The sequence below is a fragment of the Oryctolagus cuniculus genome, chromosome 11 (genome assembly GCF_051225735.1).
Source record: "Oryctolagus cuniculus isolate XC-2025 breed Fujian yellow rabbit chromosome 11, ASM5122573v1, whole genome shotgun sequence".
NCBI classification, from domain to species: Eukaryota; Metazoa; Chordata; class Mammalia; order Lagomorpha; family Leporidae; genus Oryctolagus; species Oryctolagus cuniculus.
Genome location: NC_142877.1, coordinates 107,897,954 through 107,914,745, shown reverse-complemented (window position 1 = coordinate 107,914,745; position 16,792 = coordinate 107,897,954). Strand labels below are relative to the sequence as shown.

Below are 16,792 nucleotides of genomic sequence, written 5' to 3'. Positions count from 1 at the left end.
ATCAAAAGTACAGTATCAACTGAGTGCATATCGCTTTTGCATTATCATAAAGTTTTTTTTTAAAGTTTTATTTATTTATTTTAAAGGCAGAGTTACAGAGAGGCAGAGGCAGAGAGAGAGAGGTGTCCTCCATCCACTGGTTCACTCCCCATATGGCTACAACAACTGGTGTTGTGCCAATCTAAAGCCAGGAGCTTCTTCTGGGTCTCCCACATGGGTGCAGGGGCCCAAGGACCTGGGCCATCTTATACTGCTTTCCCAGGCCATGGCAGAAAGCTGGATTGGAAGAGCAGCAGCTGGGACTAGAACCGGTGCCCATATGGGATGCCAGCACTACAGGCAGTGGCTTTACGTGCTATGCCACAGCACTGTCCCTTAACATAAAGTTTTTAAAAATCACAAATTCTAAGTCAGAAGACTATCTGCTTATCCAACAACCCAACTACTCCTTTATCAAAGCAGGCTTCTAGTAACCTTTTAGACTACCCTACATTTATCAGCTGGGACTAGGATGCCTATTCTAATTCTCTTCCATTGTTTACATCACAGGGGTGGGGAATGTCTTACCCATGGGCCACACAAGGCCCACTAAATCAGTGGTCTGGCCCCGACAAGACAACTGCATTTGGGACTTGAAATTCAATAAATATACAGCAGGCTAATTTTTGTAAAAATTTATTTATTTGAAAGGCAGAGTTGCAGAGAAAAGGGGGGGCGGAAGGAGGGGGAGAGAGGGAGAGGGAGAGAGAAATCGATCAATCTTCCATCCACTAGTTCACTCCCCAAATGCCAGCAACAGCAAGGACTGGGTCAAGCCAAAGCCAGGAGCAAGTAATTCCATCCGACTCCCCCACACGTGTGGCAGGGGGCCAAGCACTTGAGCCATCTTCCACTGCTCTCTCATGTACATTAGCAGGGAGCTAGTTTGGAAACTAAGCAGCCAGAATTCAACCAGTGCTCCAACATGGGATGCCTACTTCACAGATGGTAGCTTAACCCACTGCACCATAACACTGGCCACAGCAGACTCATCTTTAAGTTGATAATTTGCATGGCCTGCAAATGGTGTTATAAATATCTAAATGGCCAACAGAAAAAAGCTTCCCCACCCCTATGTGGATAAACACTTCACAATCATGACCCCACAACTCCTTGATTTCACCTGTCATGACCTTTCTCTCACTTGCTGTCAACCATCCCCTCTCTCTGCTTCTCCTTCTCTCTTGCACAAATCCAGGCCTTGCAATTACTCAGCTTTACTCTGGAGATCTTGTAAGACAATGTCCCATTCTCTGACTTCTTGGAGATTCTGACTTCCTTGGGCTATTTCAAATATTTTTTTAAGAGTTATTTTATTTATTTGAAAAACAGAGGAGTTACAGAGAGAAGCAGAGCCAGAGAGAGAGAGAGGTCTTCCATTTTGCTGGTTCACTCCCCAAATGACCACAATGCCAGAGCTGAGTTGATACGAGGCCAGGAGCCAGGAGCTTCTTCCAGGTCTCCCACGCGGGTGCAGGGGCCCAGGAGTTGGGCCATCTTCTGCTTTCCCAGGCCACAGCAGAGAGCTGGATCGGAAGAGGAGTAGCCGGGACCAGAACCAGCGCCCATATGGGATGCCGGTGCTGCAGGCTGGCGCTTTAACCCACTGCACCACAGTGCCAGCCTCTATTTCAAATCTTTTTTAAACAGTCACCAATTTTGGGGAAAATGACATTTACTAAGAGGTAAAGAAAGGTCCAGTTTTCTTCCCTTCATATGCAAGCCACAACCCACTGCTTTGGTAATGTGGCAAAGAATCAGACTATCTAACAGGACACCCAGATCAAAGCTTCTGTGTGTTGGGGCTTTATTCTCACAAAAATGTATACACACACTCCACAGTATATATCTGTTTTATTTCAATGAACTTCAAGCCTAACATACTATAGTGTAATGAACACCTGTATACTCTTAACACCAGATTCATTGCTAGCTAACATTTTATCACATTTGTTTGTTTTGTTTTTCTGAAACAAAACTGCAGACCGCATATCACTTAACACATACTTTGGTATGAATCTATTAAGAACTATGTCATTTTCCCACAAAGCCACATTACTACATTAAGATTATTAGATATTAGCAATATCTAATACACAATCCATTTCCACATCTCCTCTACTTAGTACCCATGTGTCATTTACAGTTTTATTTTGCTTTTTTTCCCCCTTTCTAGATCATGATTAAGAATCACCCACTGCATGTGATTATCCAATCTCTTTATTCTCCTAATCTACATCCATCTCCTTTTTGTCTTTCACTTCACATTTAAGGTTGTATCTGTCAAATACTTCCCTAACATCACAAATCATATACTTCTATGGCAGGTGTTTCATAGAAGGCCCCATATTTTGGGTTTCTCAGATTGTTTCTTGGTACTAAATGCAGAGGAAGCATTTCTGGCAAGAATACATACTAGGTACTTTACGTTACATTGCATCAGAAGGCCAAATGGGGGCCGGTGCTGTGGCATAGCAGGTAAAGCCACCGCCTGCAGTGTCGGCATCCCATATGGAAGCCAGTTCGAGATCCACTTCTGATCCAGCTCTCTGCTATAGCCTGGGAAAGCAGCAGACAACGACCCAAGTCCTTGGGCCCCTGCACCCGCATGGGAGACCTGGAAGAAGCTCCTGGCTCCTGGCTTCGGATCGGTGCGGCTCTGGCTGTTGTGGCCAATTGGGGAGTGAACCAGTGGGTGGGAGACCTCTTTCTCTCTCTCTCTCTCTGCCTCTCCTTCTCTCTCCATGTAAATCTTTCAAATAAATAAATCTTTAAAAGAAGGCCATCATGTCAGTCTGCCTGACATTACTAATGATGCTAAGTTTGATTACTTAGTTAAGGAATACCTCTCTCTCCCCATTGTAAAGCCAGTTTTTCCTGTTGTGATGGAAAACACAGTTTAGTGGTATATTTTTTTTGCATGAATATTTTCTAAAACCTCTTCATTCAATGTTTAAAAGTCTTATGGTGGTGTTTGCAAGATGGTGATTTTCCCCTCTAAATGTTCTCATCTCTTATACAATCAGTAAATGGCATTCTTCTGAAAAAAGGAACTTTGATTCTCCTCCTCCAACCTTTACAATTCTTCACTATGAATCATGGATTTTTTTTTTTACTCAATGGATAATCATCTATTTCCACCATTAATCTTTTTGATATTCAAACTGTCTCCACTTTGTCCAGGTATGATCATTCACAAGTGATTCAAAAAACAGTTATAATTACTGAAAATAAAACCCACAGTTTATTAAACAAATTTAACAATTCTCAAACTTCAAGTTCTGTTACAAAATCACTACTGACTCAAGACTGTAGACTGAGGCTGGTGCTGTAGCATAGTGGGTAAAGCCACTGCCTACAGTACCAGCATCCTATATGGACACCGGTTCGAGACCTGGCAGCTCCACTTCTGATCCAGTTCTCTGCTATGGCCTGGGAAAACAGAAGATGTCCCAAGTCCTTGGGCCCCTGCACCCACATAGGAGATCCAGAAGCCCCTGGCTCCTGGCTTCAGATCGGCCCAGCTCCGGCTGTTGTGGCTGTTTGGGGAGTGAATGAGTGGATGGAAGACACATATCTCTCTCTCTCTGCCTTTTTCTTTAATCCACCTTTCAGATAAATAAATAAATCTTAAAAAAAAAAAAAAAAAAGACTATAGACTGATCCAATAAGATAGCTGTTAGTTATTTAAATTAGAACGAAATAAAATTTAACATTCTACTCCCCCAACCCATTCACCCTATTTTAAGTGTCCAACAGTGATATGTGGCAGTGGTTACTGTATTGGGCAGCGCTGTCCTAGACAGCATGAAAGGAAGAACTGGCATTCTAGAGTGGTGCTGGTATATAAGAACATGTTAAAAAGTAAGAAAAAACAGGCTCAGTGAGTTTTACAAAGGAGCTATCTGGCATTTCTTTCCTTACACTAAGTCTTCAAGATCAGTTGTTTGGAACAGCAACATTTCAGGTGTTCAGAGCCAGTTGGTTCATGTTCTAGAAGACCCCTTACAGTTAGAAAGATCTTAAAATAATGAAGTCTTTTAGAAAAAACAGTACATTTCATTAATTTGTATAATATTTGCATATAAATTTTAATTACCCTCTAGTCTTCCTCTTTAATGCTTTATATAAACACACTTTTTTGCATCTTCAATTTAGGCTATCCCATAATTATATTACCTTGCTGCTTTTAATGTTTCATCTGCAAGACCTTCTTCTTTTACCAGTTCTTCAAAATTTACAATATCTTCGAGATCAGGCACAAATCTACACAAGAATTTGGGAAAGAATTCATTAGGGCAAATACAGTATATGCAATTGACACAGATATGAAAGCGACACTGTAGAACTTAAAACTTTCCAACTATGCATTTCGAAACAACTTTACATGTCAGTTATGTTGGTATCATCACTTTAATTCTGAATGTAATTTCAGAAATGAATAATCTAATTTTATTCCTTAAAACCATGTCATCTTTAGATCCATTAAGTCACACTGATAAATTAACTATAATCTTAAAAGAAATAGATTTAAGTCTACTGCAGTGGTAAAATTTAAAAAGAAAAATATATAACTAGTAAAATTAATGATTTTCTTCCATATTCTATTTCAAAAAATGCCAACAAGATCAAACAAACAAACACCTTTTCTACAATATCATTTATAGCACAGACTTAAATGTCATAATTTTTAAAGGCATAAAAGCAAGGCAAAAATGATGTTTGCATCCATACCTAATGGCATTGCTGCTACAGTGAAGACCACCAGATCTTATCATTCGTACATAGCCCATAGCATTACCTTAAAAACCACACAAAAATAATATATATAAATAATTCTAAACTCAAATAGTCAGGGATAGTTATATACAGTAGTCAATTACAAGGCTTCCCCTGCTACATACCAAAACATTTTGCTATTTTACTTCAGCTCTTTTTCCATAAAAAGTAAAACTGTTGCATATTTCTGCACTTAAAATATACATACTTACACACATCTATATTAAAAGAAATGTACCTCTTTCAACTGATAACCTAAATTCATTATTGCTGACAACACCGAAGTGATCAAACATTTTAAGATTACAAAATCAGTACTTTCCTCATTCACAGGGAAACACCAGTGTTTCCCTACCTCCACATACACACACACAACTGGAAGTGATATCAAAAACTCTTTATTTTATGTCTCCCAATTTGTATGTCTAGCCTAGATTCTTCTTCTGAACTCCAGGCTTTGTTAATTCATGCTTATTAAAGTTAGTATGTCCACGTCAAACTCCAGACATTTACCCCCAATTACATCTCCTAATCTCAGAAGCCGGCAGTTCCACCCTTCCAGTTCCTCAGACCAGAACGCCCTGAAGTCATCCCTGACTGCTTTCCACCACACTTTACATCCAATCAGTGGACAAATTAAGTTGCCTCCGCCTTGAAAACACAGTCAGAATCCAACCACTTTCCACCACCTTCACAGCTACCCCCTATTCCAAACCACCTCCATCTCTTGCCCAGACCACTGTGTTATGCCGTGGCCTCCTGACTTTCCTACTTCCACCTTCATCATCCGGCCACACCCTCCAATCTTTTAGTTACGTAACAAGGGGTGACCCTTTAAAAACTGAAGTTGGAACACATCAGACCTTTCCTGAAAGCTTTACAACAGTTTTCCATTTCATGAAATCAAAACTGCATGTGGTCACCCCATGCAGCATGATCTCAGCCCCTACTGTTCTGACGTCATGACCCACCACTTGGGTTTTCACTAACTCCATTCTAATCCCTCACTATTCCTCAGGAATACTAAGTAGACTCAGGGCTTTCACACTGTGCTGTCACCTCTGTCTAGTAGACTCTTTTCCTGAGTATGCACGTGGATTATTCCCTCACATTCCTTAGGTCCTTGCTCAAACATCACCTCCTGTAAACGTGTGCTGAACATCACTGCACGGCACTGCCCAGTCCCATGACATCCAGCACTCATTTTTCTGCATCTTCCTCGGCTAGAAGACAAGATCTCTGAGACAGCCTTTGACTGCTTTAGTGCTCCATCTCTACAGCCAACATGTCCCAGGACACTGGAATTCAATACATAACTGAAGAGAATGGAAATTACTTGGGTCTGTAGAGTGCAGATGCCCACAAGCAGCAGTTACCATCTCATAAATCATTACAGTAGCATGCTTTAGTGGTAACCCTACAAAGCAAGTATCAGTGAATCTATTTCAAGGCCGATGCCAATGTGAGAGACATTAAACTGTGGGGGAAAATCTAAGAGCTAGCTTCACTGTTTTCCTTTAAACTATCAGACCAATGTCTAGTTCATCAAACTGTCAGAGGTTAATTTAGAATATATTTAAGAGCAAAAGCTCAAAGACACACTACCTGGGTTCAAATCTGGACTCTGTCATTTGTTATTTATAAAACCTAAGTCAAATTATGTCTGTTAGCATGTCAGTCTCCTCACCTGTTAAGTTCTATAAGGGCCGGTCTTTATTTACTGTCATACATATCACCGGCACCTAGAAACATTTTACATAATAAATAGCTGTGGACTGAATGATGAAATCATACTTCCTGGTGCTATAGTGAGATTCCTATGAGTTAAAACATATAAAGTCACAGCAATTAATAAATGCTCAATAAATAGTTGTTATTGTTTCAGCAGGCAGATTGTCAAAAAGACTTCTCATTTTGCTCTCAGCTCTGAGATTCTTCTTAAGATATTTAACAGATATAAAAGCACATCATGGTAATTCTATAAGCAGAGAAAAAGAACGTGTGTTTTCTAAGAGGAGAAAAAAACACTAGAGCTAAGCAAAGAGGATCATCTTGTGTAACCGTGAAATGCATCCTGGTTGCTATCAAGGTGACACTAGACAGCAGGCACACTGACATACTGAAGCCCATGATTGAGCATACAAAAGTATACTCCCAAACAATATGAAAACATGAAGTAAGTAACATTACAAGGTAGTATTCACATGACAAAAAAGACTCTGATACTAGTATGTAAATAAAGTTTAAGCAACACTGCTTTGAAAGGGCAGCTCTTAAACTGAGGTCCACAGACCCTAGGACCAGTGCTTGTGTATGATACATACAACTTTGCACATATTCAAGCATATCAGCTTTAGTTCTGGGGGAAACGAACCAGAGTTTTCATCAGATTCTCAAAAAGGGTTAAGAACTACTGCCCTAGAAATTTGCCATCTAGTACGGTATCAATGTCTTCCTGAAGAAATCAATACTTACTTTGGTAATACCTAATATCAAATGGTTTGAAATTTAAAAATCACAAAGATTCTCTTCTTTTACTAAAACATAATTAAAAAATCTAACATACAAACCAATTAATTTACAAAATTTAAACTAGCACTCAGTGACTACTCCAGAACTAACTGCTTATATCTTCCCTACTATTTATTTGAAGCCTCTTCAGAGCAAAGGCTGTTTGTAACTCAGCACCTAGAAGAGTATCTGGCATACTTGATGCATAGTAAATGTTTGATAAATGAATGAATCACTCTCGGGAGGTAGAATTTTCTCAAAACACAGTAAGAGTTTACTACCCACTTTGTGTCAGTTAAAGTAAGCTGTGAAGAATATAGAACATCTTTGGACTTATGAAAGAACCTCAGTTCTTTAAAAGAAGAAAAAAAAGGGGGGCAACACTGTGGTGAGGCGGGTCAAAGCCCTGGCCTGAAGCGCTGGCATCCCATATGGGCGCCAGTTCAAGTCCCAGCTGCTCTTCTTCCGATCCAGCTCTCTGCTACGGCCTGGGAAAGCAGTAGAAGATGGCCCAAGTCCTTGGGCCCCTGCACCTGCGTGGGAGATCCAGAAGAAACTCCTGGCTCCTGGCTTTGGATTGGCGCAGCTCCAGCCATTACACCCATCTGGGGAGTGAACCAGCGGATGGAAGAACTCTGTCTCTACCTCTCTCTCTGTAACTCTTTCAAATAAATAAAATAAATCTTAAAAAAAAAAAAAAAAAGAACCTCAGTTTAAGTGTTTTTTTTTTTTTTTAATATTTATTTACTTGAAAGGCAAATAGACAGATCTTCCATCCACCTGCTCACTCCCCAAATGTCTGCAACGGCTGGAGCTGGGCCAGACAGAAGCCAAGAGCCTTCTTCGTGTCTCCCACATGGGTGCAGAGGACATGGCCCAAGCAATTGGGCCATCTTCTGCTGCTTTCCCAGACACATTATCAGAGAGCTGGATCGGAAGTGGAGTAGCCGCAAATCAAACTGGCACTCATATGATATCACCACAAGCAGCAGCTTAACCTGCTATACCGCAGTGCCAGCCCCCTAAGTTTAAGCAATACCACTTTCTTACTTCTCTGAGTTTTTCTTTCCACATTTTAAAAATGATGATTACATGTCTATCTCACAGGGTTAGAGATAATATACATGAAAAAGCTCAAATAAGTGCAAAATTTTGTTAATTATTTTCAAGCATTTTTCTTTTTTTTTTTTAAATTTGAGACAGAGAGATTCCACCATCTGCTAATTCCCTACCCAAATACCAGCCTTGGCAGCGAGGCAGCGGAACGAGGTTGGGCCTCAGAGTCAAAAAATCCCATTAGTCTCACATGGATGACAGGAACCCAACCGCTTGAGCCGTCACAACTGCCTCCAAGAGCCTGTGTTAGCAGAAAGCTGAGATCAACAGCCAAAGTTGAGCGCTAACTCAGGTATTCCAGATGGGATACGGTGTCTTAACCACCAGGTTCGACACCAGGCTCAACACCTGCCCTTTCTCACTTTTACATGTAACTTTACTGTATTTCAGAAGACAAGTTCTACTTGTAAGATAGAAGACCATTAAGTTATATGTGCAAGTATGAAATGGTATAGCAAAGAAAAAAATACGACATCCAATATTTAATCTTTAACTACATTTATATGTAAGTTACTTATTAACCTCTCATGTAAATATTTTATACTTTCACATGCAGGCTGCAACTTGAAGGAGATTCTCACTTGTAAAAGTAAAGACAGGGGCTAGCACCCTGTCTCACTTGGTTAATCCCCTGCCTGCGGCACCAGCATCCCACATGGGCTCCGGATTCTAGTCCCAGTTGCTCCTCTTCCAGTCCAGCTCTTTGCTGTGGCCCAGGAAGGCACTGGAGGATGGCCCAAGTGCTTGGGCCCTGCACCCGCATGGGAGACCAGGAGGAAGCACCTGGATCCTGGCTTAGGATTGGCATAGCATAGGCTGTAGCGGCCATTTGAGGAGTGAACCAACGGAAGACCTTTCTCTCTCTCTCTCTCTCTCTCTCTCTCACTAACTCTATCTGTCAAATAAAAAAAAAAGAAAGTAAAAACAGTAACTTGAACAGAGTAGCTAAGTTCTTGCCAGCTGACAAACATAAATATGATGTTTGAGATGAGTTACTAAATATACTTTTAAATGATGAAACGTTATTTTACTTAAATTAAATTAGTCTATAGTCGGTCAATCATTTCTGTTGCAACAATCCAATCATCCTTTACTTTCAGGGGTAAGAAAATCACCTAAGTGAAATACAGCTGGGGCCGGCACTGTGGCATAGTGGGAAAAGCCATTGCCTGCAGTGCCGGCATCCCATATGGGTGCCGGTTCAAGTCTTGGCTGCTCCACTTCCAATCCATCTCTCTGCTATGGCCTGGGAAAGCAGCAGAAGTTGGCCCAAGACCTTGGGCCACTGCACCTATGTGGCAGACCCGAAGAAGCTCCTGGTTTCTGGCTTTAGATTGGCACAGCTCCAACTGTTGCAGCCAACTGGAGAGTGAACCAGTGGACGGAAGACCTCTCTATCTCTGCCTCTCCTTCTCTAACTCTTTCAAATAAATAAATAAATGTTAAAAAAAGAAAGAAAGAAATACAGCTGAACAGAGGAGTACACAAACTCTTTAGCAAGTAGGAGATATTTAATATATATTATTTTATACATATACATGTAAATTGTTGAGAGATTCCCAGCATTCTTTCTTGACATTGTTATAACTTACCAATTTGGCTGATGAGTTGCCTGAACTGATCAAGGTAACTCTGTCCTTCTGGTGTTATTCCAAGTTTTCTGATACCTCGATTGAATTTTTCTGCTCTATCAAAAGGATACTAAAACAGATCATTTTTAAGATTATCTTCAATAAAGACCCTCAAGACATAAAATGCCTACTAAATCAACAATGCCAACATCACTCTCCTCAACTAACTTTGTATTTCATTGTATTTAAAAAATCACGAAGTCTAACAGCGAAAAATCTGTAGAACAAAAACTGCCCATCTTCAAGATCAATATAATTTGCTTTCTTTGTGACATCAGCTGAAGGGAATAATCATCAATGTCACTGAACTTAAGTTCCTCACCACCATTATTAGTCTCCTAACACCTAGCTGCTCTATCAGCTAGAACAAAGCGAGCTGTTCCTCCTAGAAACACTTATTCACAGATGTGTCACCAAGTTTCTGAGGGCTGAACAGGATCAGGAACTGAAACACACTCCTTTTCTAATGAACACACACATCAGGTGGATTTAAATCTCTAGTTGCCATCACCAATTGAAAAAAAATGTTTTTTTAAAGTCTTGGTTGATGAAAAGATCTGGGACATTATCCAGTTTATAGTAATAACAAAAGGAAGCATTTCTGACACCACAATAGCATGATTATTTATCTCTGGTACTAGTAATTTCTGTTCCAATAAAAATGAAATAGTTGACAACAGTTCTCTGACATCTATAATCCACAATTTATTATTTTGTTAGTATTTTGCTACTCTGCCAGAGAAGAGAACTACCAAAAATTATATACAAGGGCTCTAACTAAATGACTTCTAAGAGTAACTGAAGTAGTTCTGCTCATGGCAAATCAAACACAGAACCTATCTAAGTTGGTTAGTCCTCTACCCACGTGGTTGCATGTCTCTGTAATGATAGCACTTACAATTCAATAGACTCTCACTTCCCTATAGGAAAGCTCAACGTGAAGAGGAAAGGGAAAATAGTATCCTTGTCAATTATTGGCGGCAATGTCAATTGTGCAATATTTTTGGTATGGTGACATAGACTGCAATTTCAAATACTCATATTCTTTGACCTAGAAATTTCCTGAATAATCTTTAAGAAATAGTCTTCAACTACACAGAGACAGGTGTGTAAGGATGTTACCTGTATCAGTGTAGCAGTGAAAAATCAGAAAAATCTAAATACTAATCAACAGAAGATGATTTACAGTGTACATCTACACTGCTGACTCTTAAAAAGAATGCAGATCTATATGTACTGACATCTGATGAGCACACTGTAAAATAATATGTATACACTATCAAGTTTTGCCATTAAAAGCAATACCTATCTTCAATACATATGTCTATCGCAAAAATATCTGAATGGCATGTTAGTACACCGTTCACACCAACTGCCTCCAAAATACGGAATTGGGAGGAAAGTAAAATGAGGCAGGACAGTTAGTTCAGGTGCTCTACTCTGTTTCACTGTTTCAAAACGAGCACCTTATTTTTCTATTATTTCAAGATTAAAAAAAAAAAGAGTAATACCTGGTTATACTGGTCATTTCATTAGACATTTCTTTACACTGCTGCCTATAGAGAATATAGCAAAGACTAGAAAATTCTCAAGAAAAACATAAAGAGCTCAGAGACATGTAAAAGAATGAAGAAGAAAACCACAAGAGAGATCTAAATAATGAAATTTAGCATAAACATTTACCATGCAATCATCAATTGAACTCAACTCCCTTAAAAAGAATAGGTAGCATACCTTATGATCATTTTGGTCCTTGATTTCCCTAAAAAACCGAATATCTTTAATCAATCTGGATTTGATATGTTCATCATACATAAATTGGCTAAATATATAAAACTTCTTTTTCAAAAACTGGTAGGTGAAATTAACCTACAAAATTAAAATCCAAAACAATGAAAAATGTTAATATGCAAATTTCAAAATGTTACTGAATAATCATTATCTAAAAGTACTATTTATAAATTCGTGTTAGACTTGAAATAGTTTTTTAATTGCCTGAGTTTACAAAGTGTTATATAAGCTTCTCTCATGTATTTTTACAAAAAAAGAAAAAGAGAGAAAAATGGACAATATTCTCACGACAGACTAAGACTAAGAGTTGTAGTGAAAAGTGCAAAACCAGACTCAGGACCCTAGTTTTCCAGCCATGAACCATAGTCTGAAGTTTCTATATTCCCCCATCAGTAAGATTACTTATTACTAACCAAATATTCAACTATGTATCCATAAATATTTTTGAATACCCCCTAGATGTGCCTATTCTCATGGTGGACATGGTCCTTATCTTCAGAAGTCCGTATTCTAGCAGGGATAACAAACATCTTAAATAAGCAGCAATTTCTACAAGTGAGAAGTGTGGGTGCTTTATGAATGAACAGCAGGGGCTAGCATTGTGGCGTAAGGAGTTAAGCCACAGTCTATGATGCTGGCATCCCAGATGCGGCTGGTTCAAGTCCCAGCTACTCCACTTCTAATCCAGCTCCCTGCTAATGTCTCTGGAAAAGCAGTGGAGGATGGCCCAGGTCCTTAGGCCCTTGCACCCATGTGAGAGACCTGTATGAAGCTCCTTGCTCCTGGCTTTGGTCTGGTCCAGCAGTGGCCCCAGCCATTTTGGCCATTTGGGGAGTGAACCAGTGGATGGAAGATCCCTCTATCTCTCCCTCTCTCTGTAACTATGCCTTTCAAATAAATAAAATAAATCTTAAAAAAAAATAAAAATAAAAAAAGAATGAATAATAAAAGATCCTGTCCCAGACTCAGAAACTCTTAGGAAAGTCAGATTTGAGTACACACTGATATCAAAAAACATAATACGATGAATTCTGTCCCACAGAATGAAGCCCTAGTCTCATTTTCATTGCCACTATTCTCGAATATTACCAATGGTTTTGCCCTCAGTTATGTTCATTTTATTCAATCCCCATTTACCCAGTTAGAAAAATGATGTTTTCTTCATACTTATTTTGCAGTACAAATATTGTCCTCTTTTTGCTCTTTTTCTGTTTTTCTCATTTTTTTTTCTTTATTTGACAGGCAGAGTTAGAGAGAGAGAGAGACAGAGAGAAAGGTCTTCCTTCCACTGGTTAACCCCCCAAATGGCCGCTACGGCCGGAGCTACGCTGATCTGAAGCCAGGAGCCAGGTGCTTCTTCCTGGTCTCCCATGCGGGTACAGGGACCCAAGGACCTGGGCCATCCTCCACTGCCCTCCTGGGCCACAGCAGAGAGTTGGACTGGAAGAAGAGCAACCAGGGCTAGAACCAGTGGCCACATGGGATGCCGGTGCCCCAGGCGGAGGATTAACCAAGTGAGCCACAGCGCCGGCCCCATCAAGTACCTTTTTTTTTTTTTTTTTTTTTGACAGGCAGAGTGGACACTGAGAGAGAGAGAGACAGAGAGAAAGGTCTTCTTTTGCTGTTGGTTCACCCTCCAATGGCCGCTGCGGCCGACACGCTGCGGCTGGCGCACTGCGCTGATCTGGCAGGAGCCAGGTGCTTCTCCTGGTCTCCCATGGGGTGCAGGGCCCAAGCACTTGGGCCATCCTCTACTGCCTTCCCGGGCCACAGCAGAGAGCTGGACTGCAGGAGGGGCAACCGGGACAGAATCCGGCACCCCGACTGGGACTAGAACCCGGTGTGCCAGCGCCGCAGGTGGAGGATTAACCTATTGAGCTGCGGTGCCAGCCCAAATACTTTTAATAGTATCAACCAGAAAAAAAAATGGAAGTTCAGGTACAATCCAGATAGCAGTACATTTACTAGACTATTCCATGAGAATACTATCTTCTAAACTACTACACTAAATTAAACAGAGGTCCATTACCCTCCCACCCCCCTAGAAAGGTTCTTACTGTTGTATTCATGATTCCGGTGCCATGTGTTCGAATTGAATTAGCAATATGCCGAATGTTAATAGTATTCAAGTGCTTATTATTGCTTGTTCGTTCAATAAAAATCTGTAATGAAATAAACATACACTCAGTAACAACACAACGCATAGCAAACTGTGGACAGTTATCCTAAGAAATCTATTTCTTTAAATCTATTTCGTTAAAAATAATTTAGCTGAAAAATCATTCATGAATATAGCACAAAGTGAACAAGATGTCTAAGCAATAATTTTTTAATTTTACCCATTTCCACCCTTGAGAATCAATTTCTTGTCCTTCAATCTTCCCATAACATATCAGGGTCATTTAAGGAAACTTTCTAAAACCTACTCACCTGATTATTGAGATTGTAGAGGTATCGAGATACAAATATATGAATGTTTCTCATAATTTCCAAAACATCGAGGCCCTAAAACACAACCCAGACAGAAGTTCTATTATTATTAGACAGTAAAACTTGCATCAATGCAGTTGCATACTGATTATGTTGTTTCTTATTATTTTAAAAAGTTAACAGGGGCCGGCACTAAGGCATAGAGGGTTACACCTCTGCCTGTAGCATCAGCATCCCATATGGGTGCCAGTTCGAGTCCCAGCTGCTCTTCACTTCCCAGCTTGCTGCCAATGCACCTGGGAAGGCAACAGAAGATGCCCCAAGTACCTGGGGCCCTATACCCAGGGAGGAGACCTAGAAGAAGTTCCTGGCTTTGGCCTGGCTCAGCCCTGTCCAACTGGGAAGAGAACTAATGGACAGAAGATCTCTCTCTTTCTCTCTCTATTTCTGCCTTCAAATAAATTTAAAAAAAAAAAAAAAAGGTATACCAAAGGATAAAAGTACACTAATGGTCAGAATCAGAATATGTTGTGACATATAGAAAATGCAAGGTTCTTTGTAAGTAATTCTCCTAGCTCCGGTCATTTGGGGAGTGAACCAGCGGATGGAAGACCTTTCTTTCTGTCTCTCCCTCTCATTGTCTGTAACTCTAACTCTCAAATAAAATAAATAAAGTCTTTAAAAACAAACAAACAAATAAAATGCATGGATTTCAACTTTTTTGGGGGGGACCAAAGCAGCTTATATTTTAATCCCATTTTCAGACAAAAATTTTGAAGTACCCTCTTCTTTTCTTTAAATATATGCTAAAAAAATTCCTTAAGAAATCCCATTATGCTATAGTCAGACTACTAGAAACATGTTATACTATACCTGTTCCAAAGTCTGACTAGGAAGATGTGCCTCTGTCATAACCAATCCATAGCGCTGAGTAGCTAAGTTTCTCATTTCACTGTATGTGGCCCAGTCATGAAGAGCTACTGTTGTCAGATTGTAGAAAGTCTTATCTAGGTAGTGGGTTACATAAGCTACAAAAAAAAAAAAAAAAAAAAAAAAAGAGAAAAATCTAAGAAATTTGATTCATTCAACTAAAAAGGAAAAAATAAGGACTCATCTTTGAACATTTCTTCCCTTAAAGCAAGGTGATAAGAAATAGAAGAGGAAACAAAAAGGAATTAAATAACACACAAAAATGATATCCCTAAGGTTTTGTTTTCTTTGTTCTTTAACAGTGTGAAAACATAAGACTATAAGAAAGAAAGCAGATCACTTACCGCGAATGTCAATGAAACGATTGAAAAACCGAATTGGATTCAGAGAGAAAAAAAGGGCCAGGTCTTTCATGCCAACTTTGAAAGGGTTCCGGTCATCCAGCTTTAAATGAGTATGCACAGAAAGGCGCAGATCCTTCTCTATTTCTTTGCACAACTTGTCCAGCAAATGCTATTCATGAAAGAATGGATATTATGACTTTGCAAATAAGATACAGACACACACACACACACACACACACACACCCCAACTGCTGGTTCACTCCCTAAATGTTTGCAAGAGCCCATGGATTGGCCAAGGCCAAAGGCAAGCCAGAAGCCAAGAACTCAACCCAGGTACCCACATGAGTTGCGGGAATCTAACTACTTGAGCCATCACTGCTGCTTCCCTGAGCCTACATTAGCAGGAAACTGGAATCAGCAGCCAGGGCTGGGAACTGAACTCAGGCACTCCAATGTAAAACACAAGTGTCCAAAAATACTAGCATCTTAACTACTAGGCCAAATGCTCAGCTTGGCTAATTTATTTTTAATTCCACCCTCCAAAAAAATGTATCAGTAGATACAAATTTAATTTCAAGGTATCAGTGTTTATTAACACTCATGTCATTAAAAAAGGTAGGGGGCATACTGCATTTGAATTATTTCTTTTAAACAACTAAATCTTTTGAATAGATCATTTATATTTAAAAATGTAACTAAACATAACTCCTTTGTTCCACAGTGATTTGTAAATAACTTTAACTCAGTGAAAGTTTGCTTCAATCCAAAATTTTTTTCTAAACACTGCATTCCCAAAACATGTTGCTTTTCAATCTCAAATGTGATATTACCTCATTTAAAATTTCCATAATCTCCTTGTCGTAGCAATCCAGGAGTATCTCATAGGACTCTAAATGCCTTGCATGCATCATAGCAGGTACACAGTCACGTAAAGCGCTGAACATGTACTAGGAAGAAAATAAAACGCACATGCATTTAGAACATTATCTAAACAATATTATAAAGATTCGTATCTATCTTGAAAGAGAATTTCAGATCTAAGGAACATTTTTCCACAAGACTGACCTTTCCTAATTTTCTGAATAAAAGAACCTAAAGCATATGCTTTAACAAAGTATTTTTAAAATTAACATTCATTTGTCCTTTCTTGTGAATTCAAACACAATTTTTATAAAGAAATAAAGGTCTGATTAACACATTTTGCTGTTGAGTAAATGTCAG

At 39.5% G+C, this 16,792-nt stretch overlaps 1 protein-coding gene across 5 annotated transcripts in view; it reads right to left on the bottom strand.

Annotated features, from left to right (window-relative positions):
• The window catches only part of WASHC4 (WASH complex subunit 4), a 68,698-nt gene that overhangs the window by 13,225 nt on the left and 38,681 nt on the right, over nt 1-16,792 (bottom strand). For all 5 annotated transcript variants that reach the window (XM_051846047.3, XM_051846048.3, XM_051846049.3 and 2 more), the window contains 9 exons: nt 16,402-16,518; nt 15,572-15,740; nt 15,171-15,325; nt 14,298-14,372; nt 13,925-14,029; nt 11,811-11,945; nt 10,038-10,146; nt 4,774-4,840; nt 4,219-4,305 (listed from right to left, as the gene is read on the bottom strand). In XM_051846047.3, the coding sequence (XP_051702007.3) occupies nt 4,219-4,305; nt 4,774-4,840; nt 10,038-10,146; nt 11,811-11,945; nt 13,925-14,029; nt 14,298-14,372; nt 15,171-15,325; nt 15,572-15,740; nt 16,402-16,518 (1,019 nt within the window). The remainder of the gene's footprint in view (nt 1-4,218; nt 4,306-4,773; nt 4,841-10,037; nt 10,147-11,810; nt 11,946-13,924; nt 14,030-14,297; nt 14,373-15,170; nt 15,326-15,571; nt 15,741-16,401; nt 16,519-16,792) is intronic.